Source organism: Stenella coeruleoalba (assembly GCF_951394435.1).
Source record: "Stenella coeruleoalba genome assembly, chromosome: 3".
Classification (NCBI taxonomy): Eukaryota; Metazoa; Chordata; class Mammalia; order Artiodactyla; family Delphinidae; genus Stenella; species Stenella coeruleoalba.
Genome location: NC_137148.1, coordinates 97,628,156 through 97,642,594, shown reverse-complemented (window position 1 = coordinate 97,642,594; position 14,439 = coordinate 97,628,156). Strand labels below are relative to the sequence as shown.

General features: G+C 34.4%; 1 protein-coding gene across 3 annotated transcripts in view; it reads right to left on the bottom strand.

Moving 5' to 3' along the window:
* Nucleotides 1-14,439, bottom strand: part of DMXL1 (Dmx like 1) — a 132,935-nt gene that overhangs the window by 59,044 nt on the left and 59,452 nt on the right. For 2 of the 3 annotated variants that reach the window (XM_079916173.1, XM_079916174.1), the window contains exons 19-28: nt 13,667-13,774; nt 12,366-12,535; nt 11,763-11,860; nt 10,613-10,778; nt 9,539-9,794; nt 7,314-8,407; nt 6,670-6,861; nt 4,125-4,201; nt 1,526-1,653; nt 760-1,008 (exon numbers count right to left, since the gene is read on the bottom strand). In XM_079916173.1, the coding sequence (XP_079772299.1) occupies nt 760-1,008; nt 1,526-1,653; nt 4,125-4,201; nt 6,670-6,861; nt 7,314-8,407; nt 9,539-9,794; nt 10,613-10,778; nt 11,763-11,860; nt 12,366-12,535; nt 13,667-13,774 (2,538 nt within the window). Of the gene's footprint in view, nt 1-307; nt 422-759; nt 1,009-1,525; nt 1,654-4,124; nt 4,202-6,669; nt 6,862-7,313; nt 8,408-9,538; nt 9,795-10,612; nt 10,779-11,762; nt 11,861-12,365; nt 12,536-13,666; nt 13,775-14,439 lie in introns of all 3 variants that reach the window. The other variant, XM_079916175.1, reaches the window with a different exon arrangement.

The following is a 14,439-nucleotide window of genomic DNA, read 5'->3' as shown; positions in this document are numbered from 1 at the left end:
TCAAGCCATAGTCTGATTTATCATGATTAGCACTGACGTTTATTTATTTCTACACATTTAAAAATATGTTAAAGTCTAAGGAATAGAAAACATCAAAATGAAGAACTTAAAGCGTAATAAAAAAGCAGGGATGGTTTTCTAAAATGCTAATCATTGTTTTAAATCAAAAATATGACTTGATTAATGGAAAATTTTCAGTTTGCTAAGTGCCAAACAAAATAAAACTGGCCCACTGTACCCCAACCCTTCCAAAACAACACAAAGCAAGCTGAACTGTAAAAGCCTATTTCTAAAGCTAATATCTTGCCTGCAAGACTGGGAGGGCTATGAGAACTGATGGTTGAAAGAGCTTTGGAAAAGCCCACACATTCCATGGAGAATACCACTACCTGGTGGGGGCTAGGCATAGCAAAGTACCTTCCTGCCAAAGAAAGAAGAGAGATCTGATTTGGGATAGAACAAAAACCAATGTTACAGTACATTTCAAAACAAATGAAAATTTCAATAGTAAAAGATTTTAAATTACATTAGATAGTTCTAATCACTGGTGCATGAGTATCTTAAAGTTTGATAATTACACCAGAAACTTTATACTGCATATTTACCACAAAACTATTTGTTCATGCTTTAAGAAAATGGTCTGTAACAGAACTTTCTGTGAATGAATTAAAATGTAATTACATTTAACAAAGTTATCATTCAGATGAAAAAATAAAGCTGTAGCCTTAAAAAATAAAATAAAACAGTTTAAAAACTAACCAGGTAAAGCTTTTGAGCGTGTCTGTTCTTTGCTGGGAACATGTGCACCTCCACCAAATACAGCAGACCACATTTTTTCATTTAGAGGGTGGGCCACAATCCGAAACAGTTCGTTACTAGAATGTGTTGCCAAGCCATGGATGAAGAGACTAAGATACACTGCTGTGAGAATCTCACAGAGCAAGACTGTAAGCCCTGACTGGGCTTCCTCCCCAGAAGAATTCAAAAGTCGAATTAGAGAAGTTATTCCTAGGAGAAACAACAAACATAGCTACCATTAGCTATCATTGACAATAAATTAATAAATAATCAACATTTCCTAATTTTTGAAAAAAGTTACAGCATCAGGATTAAAATATTTTCTGCCATAGATTCATAGACTAGTAGAGGTTATTGCAGTTAATGCATAAATGTTGAGCTACTTGTTCAATTTAGACAAACGCTGGAAATCTGTAATCTGATTCAAATCTGATAGATAAAATTTCATTGCCATAACAAATGTTTTTCTATTATGACAAAAGCAAAATTATAAAAAGTGATATAACAAAATATTTGAGTTATTTTAGTATGATGATAAAGGAAAAACTAACATTACATAACTGGATAATTTGTAATAAGTGGTGAATAATAAACTGGTATCAATTCTAACAATAGTTAACAACAATGATTATCATACAACAAACCCAAGCCAAACCTACTTTTTCCTCATCTGATTAAATTCAATAAGGCTAAGAAAAACACTCACACATATATAAATTATTTATACCTGGCCACTGAGCTGGTGATGTATTGGGAGTTATGGCTTCATCTAAGCTTCCTGTTTTCAAAGAATGTCGATGGGGAAGCAGTACTGTCTGATACACCATTCCAGTAAACTGATTTGTTTGAAATGAACTAAGAAAAAAAAATTTAAATAATAACAATCTATAATGACCTACAATAACAACGATATAATAAAACAATAATAACATACAATGATCTAAAATGAATTTCACACGTAATACTTCCATGTTTTAGATCTATCATCTAGGGTACCTTAAATACAAAATTTTGTGTATTAGTTATACTGCTTTACACCTAAGTACTGTGCTTTATAGTCTAGTATTATAATAAAACAAAGTGTCCTTTAAATTTTCTAAATTAAAAACAGATATGATAGCTTTTAAATATATTTACTGTAAGACATAAAATATGTACAAATGAAAAAACTAAATCATTATTGACCACAAGTAGCAAGCTTATATATCAAAATTTAAAACAAGGTTACTGAGTTGAAAAAGTCAGTTTTGGTTCAATTTGATATTTAATGGCTATTCTACCCTACACTAGGGTAGGTTATATCAGGTATATGCACCAGATAACAGGTGTTTAATGAAACACATGGTTTCCGTCCTCATGCGATTTATAGTCTGGTGGGGGAATCAGACACAAATAATTTTATCATACTGTTTTTAAAGACAAAACCTATGCATACAGTGATATGAAAGCAAAAGGGAGGAGTGATTTCACACAGTTTGGGAATTCAGCATAAGCTTCTCTAATTAAACGGCACTTTAAGCTAAAACTAAATAAACTGATCAATGGACAAAATAAATTACAGCTTGACACAAACTACGAAATAAATACAATAGAAAAATGGTACGAAAAATTTGTTAAACCCTGTCAGTAGTTCCTATATCATATGTTAAATAAATGAATATAATATTTAAAAATAGCACACTTATTTGTTTAGATCTGTTCTAACTGGCAAGTTGTCTTAGTTCTAACAGTTTGATACATATGGAAATAGCTTCTCTTGCTTTACTTTCCATTTTCAAGATGGAAGAGTAACAAAAACCAAAAATCTCCCCTGCTAAAGTAAGCCTATGGAAATGATAAGAAAGATAAAAATATGTTGATGAAAACAAAGCCATACTCAGTAATAAGAAAGTGAACTTTTGGAGGACCAAGGTCAAAGAAATCAAGTTGAAGCTACTATGGGAATACATAACCAGAGTAGTAAGCTGAGGTGACCCCTGGGAGAATTCAAACACATAAGATAAACAGATAATCAAAAATCAACACAAAGGAATGTTGACATCATGTAAGAGAAAACAAACTCAGCAACATACCTACACCTGAGGAAGCAAAGACTTACCAGAACATTAAGGAAAGTGGTTTATACTCAGAGATGTTAAAAAAAAATAAAACTAAAAAAAGAACAGTAAGTTATTTTTTTTTAAGTGGCTATTAAAATAAATAAAGAGGGCTTCCCTGGTGGCGCAGTGGTTGAGAGTCCGCCTGCCGATGCAGGGGACACGGGTTCGTGCCCCGGTCCGGGAGGATCCCACATGCCGCGGAGCGGCTAGGCCTGTGAGCCATGGCCGCTGAGCCTGCACGTCTGGAGCCTGTGCTCCGCAATGGGGGAGGCCACAGCAGTGAGAGGCCCGCATACCGCAAAAAAAAACAAAAAAAAACAATAAAAAACAACAAAAAAAATAAATAAATAAAGAGATACTAAAATTGAAAATAGAATTTCTAAAACAAACTCAAATAGGCTAAATAAAAGATAGGACATTGCTGAAGAATGAATTAGTGTCTGGAAAATGAAGCTAGGATTTCTCCTGAAATGAAGCAAAAAATAAATAAAGAAATAATGAAAGGGATCATTTGAGAGGAAAGCTAAAAGAAAAATAAGAGGGACCCACAAGTTCCAATATCTGTCTCATATAAGGAAAGAGAAGAGAGAACATAAAATATTTGAAGAAATAGAGTAAGGGAATTTCAAAGAACTAAAGAAAGATACAGACCCCCACACTGTCAAACAACATGTTTTGAAAGCCTAATTAAATTATCTAGGCTTTAAATTATTTAGGCTTTATTATCTTTATGTCCTAAGTGAAACCTTAGGACATAAAGAGAAAAATCATAATCAACTACTCTGTAAAATTTTTCTCAATTCCAAGTCAGTCACTCCCTCCTCTGTGCTCCCTGAGATTTTACTACCTATCATCTTATAGGACACATCATTTAAGTATGATGTCATGTTACATATCATTTATCATTTCACATGTTTGTCTCTAACTAGATTGACCTTAAGGAAGGAGACCTTATTCCAGCGTATATCACAATGTCTAGCATTAGACAGTGATCAATAAAAGGCTGCTAAATAAGTTATATTGTGAAGAGTTTACTTGAGATACATTTGCCATAAAGACGTATGCTAAAATTTCAAAGATGAAAAAAAAGGACTCAACACTTAAGCCATATGCTTTTTGCATTATTTAAGGTGGACTGCAGTACACAGTATTTCTAGAGCAAGAGCATACAAATTCTCAAACCTCATCAGTTACTGCAAACATTCTTAAATTTCACAAGATATTTACCTGTAGTTATGACTACCACAAAGGCACTGATAAATACAAGCAGAAAGTGAAGCTGCTAAAGTATGCATTACATATACCTGGAAAAAAAAAAACAAGAGTTATAACTTTGAAAAATGTAGCTTTTTTTCAAGACCTAATATAATCAGCATTTTTAAAAAGATGAAAAAATGATTTTGCCCTTATAAACTATTTCCTTTTTCTCCCTAATACTCATTTCTGCCTGAAAGGTCTTGTGACAAACAAATTAAAAACACACACACAAACAAACACACAAAACCTGAGGACTTTGGCAGAAATTATAAAACAGACACCTACTACCTAATTTGTTTTAAGGGCAAACGAGAACAGATGTTAGCTTATTCAGTAGTGCCATGAGCCATGCATTAAAAGCAAGCCCTCCAAGACTTAAACTGCTCCTTCTTCAACCAAAATATGAAGTCCAGCCTGGTAAATGACAGTTCACTTATGAACAGATCACTGAAGAATATGCTATCACACAGTCGAGTTACTACAGAAAACAATTTGAAGAGAGGGAAATTTTAGAGAAAGAAGGTATGAAAGACAGCAACTGAAAGGCAAATACGTGTACTGAGGAAGACAGGGCTCCAAACATGGCATGACAAGAGAAGTAACAGGAGTAGATCTGAGGATGAGGGAGAAGCTTAATCTAGGTAAGAAAGGAGGCTAGACTATTAAAAGACCAGGTTCTTGATCTAATTATAAGGTATGATACTCTGTGCATATTAAAATCTAATTGCTATTTTTCCTTCAATGATCAATAGACATGTGATATGAATTAAAATCAAGGACAACATCATATGAATGAAGACAGCGAAGACCACATACAACAGACTACAAAAACGATAATATTTTCTAGCTTCTCCAATCAAAAGGTGGAGTCTATTTCGCCACTTACTGAATTTGGGCTGAGACTTGCTTTGTGCAAGAGGACACGGCAGAAGTGATGTGTTATTTCTGAACCGAGTTCTCTAAAGGCCTTGCAAATTCTACTTTTGCTCTCTAAACCCCTGGAACCACTATATGAAATAATCCAGGTGAAATGGTTAATTTCATGTGTCCATTTAACTGGGCCAAGGGGTGCCCAGACGTTTGGTCAAACGTTATTATGGATGCGTCTGTTAGGGTAAATTTGGATGAGGTTAATATTTGAATTGGTAGACTGAGTAAAGACGATTGCCCTCCCGATTGTGAGCGGGCCTTATCCAATCAATCGAAGACCTGAATAGAACAAAAAAGCTGAGTATGAGGGAACTTCTGCCTGGCTGCACTGAGCTGGGACACTGGTCTTTTCCTACCTTGGGACTAGAACTGAAACACTGGCTCTTCTTGGGTCTCAGGCCTGCTGGAATTTGGACTGGAACTTACACTATTACCTATCCTGGTTCTCAGGCCTTTGTACTTAGACTGGACCTACACCATCTGTTTTCCTGGGTCTCCAACTTGCCAACTGAAGATCCTAAGACTTCTCGGCCTCCATAATTAAGTGAGCCAACTGCTTACAACAAGGCTCCTTCTATAAAAACACACGCACACACCCTACTGGCTCTATTTCTTTAGAGAACCCAGGCTAATTACTCTAGGCTTGCCTACTGGAGGATGAGACACATCCCAAAGTCTTTGGTCATCCCAAAGTTTCCTGTCAGCCTTGCAAACAGTCTGCCAACCACCAGAAATGTAAATAAGGCCATCCTAGGTCATCCAGAATCCAGTCAACCTGCCTGCTGACCAAAGACAAATGAAGGTATCCAGCTATCAGTCCAGTTGGCCCACAGAATCATGAGCAAAATAAATCATGGCTGTTTTAAGCTATTAATGTTTCAGGGTGGCTCTTAAGCAGCAAAAGCTGATACACCAGGGTTATGCTTATTATTTGCTTATTATTAAAGTTGAATATGGAATAAAGTTTGGTTAAAATCAGCACAATCTAAACAAAATTAAATTCCTAATTGTATAATATGCAATGTGGGCATTTATTCTACTGAGCAGTATAGGAAACAAAGTGACAAAATTAATTTATAAGGGTTAAGGTTATCCAGGAAGGTAAAACTGTAGGAGAGGCTACCACTAGACAAAAAGAAAATGGATGGCATGATATCACAGCCTGTGAGGTGGGGGAGAGAATCAAATGCAGACTATGAGGGAAAAAAAAAGAGATACTAGTACTTTTACATAATGTTAAGTTTCTGTCTCTAAAAAAACCCCAGCTTTTTGGCTAAGTGTACTGCTGAAGATTTACTCATAAATGTGCATACACACTATTATGCTTACCAAAATGATGCAGTTAAATAAGACGAAGTAAAACTTTAAAACTGAAGTACCCTATTGGGTATAAGTAATACAAGTAAGATGAACTTGGCCTACAACCAAAAGTTTTCTTTGATCAAAACCAATATAAACTTGGCAATGAAACAATCACTATGCATAGGATGATATTTAAAATTGTTTATAAAAAGCCTTAACACTTATCTTTTAGTTTTATCATAGTATATAGGTAAATTAAATGTCTGAAACCAAGCATACTTACTTTATTGCTTTGGATATCAGGATGGGGTGGTGAATCAAAGTTTATTATGGCATGCAGAATATCATGTGTTAGATTACTAAGGTGCAATAACGGATTGGCAACTACTGTTTTGGCACTGGCTGTACAAGCAAAGAGGAGAGGTACTGAGGTTTGTTCTGAAAGAGGGCTAGGAAATATTGGTTCTGCTGTTTCCTTAAAAAACAAAGGGAAAAAAGGTTAATCAACTATTTATAGTTATAATCCATTAAGTAATTCAGGGTCTCTTTGAAAAACTTCAGAACAATTAAAAATTAAAAGCATAACAAACTTTTACAGAGTTAGAAGTGACGATCAACCTTCCACCAATTATAATGAAAACTGATGGGACAATACGCTCGTATCATCATCTCACAAGGCATTCGTATAAGAATGTTTAATATGAATTAAGCAGATCACAGGGTCTGATATCAAACTGTCCTTAAACCACAATGCATTCACAACTCTAGAAATCCATAATATGAAGCACCACACAAAAAGCAGAATTCCTTAAAGCAACCATAATTAAGAAAATCAACAATTTTAACATTTTAAAACTAAAAAAGCAATCTCAAAAACTGTTTTTCATACAAGTAGTATTTTGACTGGTTATCATGTAAGTTACATACCTGTTGAGATTCTTGTAAAAGCAAAATCAATTCCATTCTCACAGATGCAAGACCCCCACCATGGGATCCATGCAGTATGCAGTAACTAAGAAACATCCTCAAGAGTGACTGATATTTCAAAAGCCACTGTCTTTTTTCCTGAAAATTTTCTCTCAGTTGTTTCACTTTTGTTTGATGAAGCAAATCTTCAGCATCTTCATTTAATCCAAATGCACCTCCATTTTCACTAAATGCAGACTGTAATTCTTCAGGATCTGAACAATAGTCGCAAGTTCTCTGAAGGGCTATCACCTCTTTTTCAAGCCAGTGGTACAGCTGGTATCGCAATTTTCCACCATCTATTTCATATCCAGTAGATAAAGTACGAAGTTCTACCGTGAGAATCTTTAAACATGCTCTAAATTTTAACTGAACTGCAATGATATCTTCTGATGGATTTAAAATGTCATGTTCATCTAGTGTGCTGAGAGAGTCTGTGTACTTAGAACTTGTTTCATCTATTTTTTCCCCTACTTTTCTCTGTAAAGGTTTTAGTTCTTTCATTGAAACAGGGAGATCCTCATTTTCTTCACCGTTATCACTGTCCCATTTTAATTCTAAAGAGTCATCCTGAAATACAATACTTGGTTGGCTCCAGTCAAAAGAAAGAGTGGAATTTGACTGCTTCTCTGAGGAACCCTCTGAAGAAGATCCAAAACCATTCATCAGTGACTGTGACCAATCAATAGCAGAAGACTTATCTTCCCTTGCATCCAATTTGAATGGAGAAGAAGGAGAACAGACTTTACTAGTATCCAGAAAACTAGATGTTCTACAAAAAGGTTTCGTTTTTTTGATGACTTTTGGCATCTTTGATAATACTTCCAAAGCCAACATAGGGCAGCCAGCTTTTAAATGAGCACTGGCAGTAGTAAAAAATAATCTTCTTTCACTTAAATTAATTGTTCCTGCCAGTCCGCTTTTTCCTGTTAAACTCATGTGTGCGGAAAACGCATCAGATGATCCAAAATGACGTCTCAGCAAAAGAGGATGTGTTCTTAGATAATTGTAGAAATTAAAAACGGCAGGATTGCAGGCTGACATCATGACTTGATCTGAAAGTAAATTCATTTTATGAGCCAAGAAAAATTCTTCAAGGCTTGTACTGTAGCCCTTTTTCTCTACCATGGCACCTTTATCTACCTGGTCTTCTAAGAAAAATTTAAGAGACCAAACTAATACATAGCACTGAATAGACAGGAACACAGTTGTAATGAAAGCGTTCTAACATAGTAGGAAAACAAAGATTATGCTGATTTCACATCTCTTCAGGAAACAATCTAAGACATTTTAAAACATCCAGTTACACACTTAGTTCTTTTTCTCCTACTTTCCTGGACACTTCATCTCAGTTCGTCTGCTTTGCTAGATCTTCCTCATCTCTACTTTTAAATGCTGAGTGTCCTAGAGTTCAGTACTTGACCTCCTTTCTATCTACACTCCTTGAGTTAACTCCTGCAGTCCCACGGCTTTAAATACCATCTATATGTGATAACGTGCACATCTCTATTTCTAGTAGCAATTTCACCCTGTAAACCTAGAATGCTATATCCAAAGGCCTACATTACGTTTCCATTTACATGTACATATTCTTGCCTCAAGGCCTTTTTATTTACTGTGCCCTTGGCCTAAAAACCAGATACCTGCACTGACTGATTACTCACTCATTTCAATTAGGTCTCATCTCAAAGGTTACCTTATCTGAGAAGTCTTTTCTATCTAAAGCAACACTCTCCAAACTCTGCTCCTAGCCTTCCCCCTATCACTTATCTATTGCTCAAAGTAAAAACCCAGGAGTTAAACTTCACTCTCATTCCCTTCATATTCCATATCCAATTCAGTCCTATCTAGTCAACCTTAAAATTATAGTTGAAATCCAACCACTTCTATTTCCCTGTTTATCACTATTTTCTTCAAAACATTTATATTCAAACGTTGAAAACATCTATGTTCAATAAGAAAATCCAAAGTCCTTGGTTTTCAAAGGATTTAGCTTCCTGGTGGGGGGGGAAATAAAAAATAAAAAACTGTATACATAACTCTGTCTCCCCAACTAAACCATAAAGTCTTAGACCATGTACGTCTTCAATTTGCTCTGCATTATCCTTAGCACCCAACAGTGTGCTCTGAACCTGACGAACACTAATAAAACTCTTAAACATTAACATCTTAGAAGTATAGCTTACCATCATCCTCTCTGATAGGTTGCTTTATTAATGTTTCCAGAGCACTACTATAATCTTCTAAAATCCAATATGCCATACTCCGAAGAAAAGGATCATAATGCATATTTATATTCAACAAATTGAGTTCATTGAGTTCAATTCCCAAAACTTTTTTACGTAAAATAGATTTATATGTTGCAGATGTATCAAATTCAGACTCATAGAGTCTTGCTATTACAAGAGCCAACTGAATGTCATTCAGTTTCTCAAGACATACCTTCAAAAACAAGAAATATTGTTTATAAATAAGGGTATCTTTCATTTTAAGGTAAACTCAATTAACTCACTAATAACTAGATGAACACAAAACTTTATTAATATCTGAAAATAGTGAACAAGGACAATAAACAAAACATATGCTGCTTGCTTCAGCAAATCTACTTGACAACATTTATGTTAATTTATCTGGTAGTACTAAATACATATTTGCAAAAAGAATTAGCCTAATGAAAAACCACTAAATAATTGCTAAAATGACACGCTTTGTTTTATTCTTGAGCTTTTACCCTTCCCCATCCACCTCAGCAGACTATGTTTCCAAATCAAAAAGATGTTTTGAATCACTTGTATGAAACTCTGAGCAAAAGGGCAATTTGAAACAGAAATGTTATATTTTAAATATTTATAACTTTTTGTAAGGTTTACTTAGAAATAATTAGCTAAAAATTTCCTAAGGTTTGTCAACTAACACAGAGCCAAATATACGTCCGAATGTGTTTAAAGTGACAGGACAAATATTTTATTTTTTAACTGTTCATAAATATTTTTAAGAGTCAGATCAACTACCTATCTCTACCAACCAACAGAACCTGGTTAATTTTAATTCTGTATAAATATCATTCAAGCTAAATGACAAAATTTTAAAGTCACCATTAAATATTACCAGTTAGGCATTAAGCCTTTAGGCATTAAGCCTTTAGACATTAAGCCTTGTGTTAGTTCCACTATACTTGAGTTGAAATTAAAAAACAAAATTGAAACCATGAAGAGCTTAAAAGGATGACAATGCTATTTTTAAAAAAATTCATTCATTACCTCAATTGCATCTCTGAGGCAACCAGCTAAAAGAAAAAATGCTGCTGAATGTTCAAATCTTTGTTTTCCTAACAAAGAAAAAGCATTCTTTAAAGCTGCTTTACGCCATCTCTCATCCTCAAAATTGTGCCCAAAAAACTGTGTCATCTTGGAATCTTTTTGGGATCTATAAAGAAAAAAGTTTGAAAATTTCGGAACATAATGCTTCTACATCAAAACCAATTGTTATGAAGTTAGCCACTTAAAAGTTAAGACTCAAAAGAAACATTTACCAGTTCATAAATTACTATACATCTGCTGCTTTTCTGAGCAAAAATAGCATTTATGGTAAACATTTACTTTTCCATATAAATTTCAGAGATTATTGAAAACATTCTTTCAAACTACGAAGAAACTACATTAACAGCACTGTGAAAAATTATTTTTAAATCTATACAAATATATAATTTACATTAACTTCTGTGCTATTTTACCATTTAAACTTAATCAACTGCCTTTAGCCCCACTGCCCACCTGAAGATGACTTTGATGATAAAAATCCAAGGAATTTGTCCCGAAGCAAAACAATCCTAAAAGATCTAGTCTCTTACAACTGATTGATACCATGATTTTCCCCCAAAGGTTGCTGATCATATGGATATATCTAGAACTGAACCCCAAACGAATAATGAACTATTTATGGCGATCACGCTCACCAAGTCTAGCTGAGAACAAGTGAAAGAGAAAAATTCTAAATGACTCTAGCTCAAGAATGGGGTCAGGGCCCTTAGAAAGAGGGTGGTTTGGAAGAATAGCCTGGTCCAAGAGCTCCTTGATAGGGCAGAGGGTAGATGTATCTTCAAAGCTCCACCAATTCATCTTCTTCCCCATTCCAGATAAAGTTTCTGGTTTAGTTTTTGTTCTACAGGAGCATCATGAGAAGTTCTTAAAATAAGCAAAAAAAAAATGTTTTTCTGGACTGATAAACCTAAAAAACGCTAATGTGACCTCATCAAGATTCTTCTGCTCTGTAACCTGGGCTTCTTTCACATGAAATCTCTTAAATACAAAAATAACTAAGAATCCACATGAATCACACTAACAAGAACAAGAAATCTTTACTTCATACTCTATGGAAAGTTTTTCATTTTGAAGCAGTTTTTTCACCTACCTATATAATCCCCAAATCACAGCTTTCTTTTTCATTGCAAGGTAAAAAATGGCAGCATCTAAAGGATCATTCTTTTTATAAAAGGCTGCTTTGGCTACCTATAATTAGAAAATATTGGTCAAAATTTCACGGTAACAGTTTTTAATTAAATAGACAAATACTTTCCTTCATATACGAGACTGTCATACATTCTCTACTTAAATGTTCAATAAACTAAAAAATATGTGTATGAACACACGCATGTATATGTAAATTTATTAATTTATTTTATAATTACAAAAGTAATCATGGTGGTGGGCTCCAAGATTACAGAGATGGAAACAGGACTACACTTGTCATTGCAAGCTCTTCTGTACTGTTTTATTTTCCTAAATGTGTATATATATTATTTTGTGTATATCAATAAAAAATGCTAATATATCAACTAGCAATTTAAGAATTAGAATATAAATTGTTAAAAATTATGCTATTTTGAAATATAAAGACTATTTAAAAGCATTTTACTGCTAAAAAAAAGAGTAACAGGAGAGGAAATATGGAATATCATGTAAATAAACATGCAATATATATTAATTCATTTTTACACCAAAATAAAACACTCACCTTTTCTATGCATTTGCGTAAGATGCGGGTATTCCGGACCCACCACCCCACACCCATAGCTCTAAGTTCAGACCATGTGGGATCATCTTTCTGCATTGCTGGCAACATGTTCAGCAGTTCTTCTTCTGCTACTGAATGAAAGGCCCAGGCAAAATGACTACTAGACAGGCCTGAAGAAACATCAAAAATAATGTTTATAAGAAAATAAATATGATTATATAATGATGATCAGAAATGTGTGTTCCATAGTTGCAATAAAAATGCCTAAAAGTTTATATAAGACTCCCAGAGTTATAACTGTTTGGGGTTGGAGGGAACATGGGTCTTTTTTCTTGCTTCTCCAAGTAACTCAATCATCACATCAATATTTTCTACAATGAGCATATATTTTCTATAATTAAAATATAGTTTTTTAAAAAGATAAGGAAAAACGCTTATGGGCAAATGCCACTGTGCTGAGTCTTTCTATTCTCTAGTATGTCTGACATCCTTTGGTCAACATTTGTTGTGTGGATTTAATTCCATGGAATCAAAAAAGCACCAAGGAGACAGTACAGCTGGTGAACAGAACTTAAGACTGCAAAAACTCTGGAATCAGAATGCATAAATTAAATTCTAGCTCCACCCTAACTAACTATATAACTTTGGGCAAGCTACTTAACCTCTTGATTCCTCAATTTTCTTATTTACAAAATGTGAATAATCATGGCACCTACCTCATTACATTGTTGTGAGGATTAAAAGAAATAATATAGTTAAAGCATCTGGGATAGTACCTAGCACATAATAACTTTTATTACCCCATAATCACTATATTAATAAGATACTTTTATATTTATAAAGCATCATTTACATTAGCAAGTCTCTCAACCTACTGGTCCACACATGTGGGGTTTATCGTTCAGCTTTTTTTTTTTTTTTTTTTTTGTGGTACGCAGTCCTCTCACTGCTGTGGCCTCTCCCGCTGCGGAGCACAGGCTCCGGATGCGCAGGCTCAGCGGCCATGGCTCACGGGCCCAGCCACTCCGCAGCATGTGGGATCTTCCCGGACCAGGGCACGAACCCGTGTCCCCTGCATCAGCAGGCGGACTCTCAACCACTGCGCCACCAGGGGAGCCCTCTCCAGTATTTTTATGCAAAGAGGATGAGATGAAAGCAAACATTTTTAACATAAATTAAGGCAATTCAGAATGTGTCAAATTTGTTGGCATTATCATATCTGGGCAAAAACAAACTTAAATGTTCTTAAGCCTCTCTTCTACTCGTCTTACTTCCTTTTACTAGATTATTGCCAAAATCACCTTGGTGAAGGAGTTGAGCTCGATAAGCTGGAAGAGAAGTTGTAAGAAAAGTATGAAGTCGAACAGCCAAAAGAAATTTTAAGCCACATTCATCAAGAGTTTCTCCACCTATAAAAAAGAAAAAAAAAGGTATTTTTACTTGTAAAAACCCATTTCATTAGCAAAACACAAGTAAATGCTAATAATTCTGGCAAGCAGGGTATGTCACAGCACCAAATACAGGGACAAAACATTGTGTGAAACTGACAAAAGTTTTCAGTCTAAATATTATCTAGTATTTCTTTTTCCTATATAATTATACATTACAGAAAAAAGTTGTATCGTTAAATAATTGAAAAAATAATAAAGAAGAGAATGAATTGACTCAGGATCTCTGACATATTTTTAATAATAATCTCCTCTGACATGAATATTTTAATTTAAATGTGACTCAATTTTAAAATAGTTTAACCTTCCCTGTAATATTATCCATACTGATTCAAGTCACATACCCATTCCAATAACTGCTAACACTGGAAGAAATGGCTATATGGTAAGGGAGCCTGATTTTTACTTTAAATGAATAAAAACATAAAACACTTGTAATACAGTCACATCAAAACATAATATCTACTAATAATATTTCATGTCGCAATTCATGACCAACTTATTTTTTCTTAAAGTTTTTATTTTTATTATTGTTATTCTTTTTTCTTAAATTTACCCCACATTTTCCTTTTAAGGGGCGCATCCTACTGACATATCTGGTGCACAAGGCTAGACTGTTAATCAGA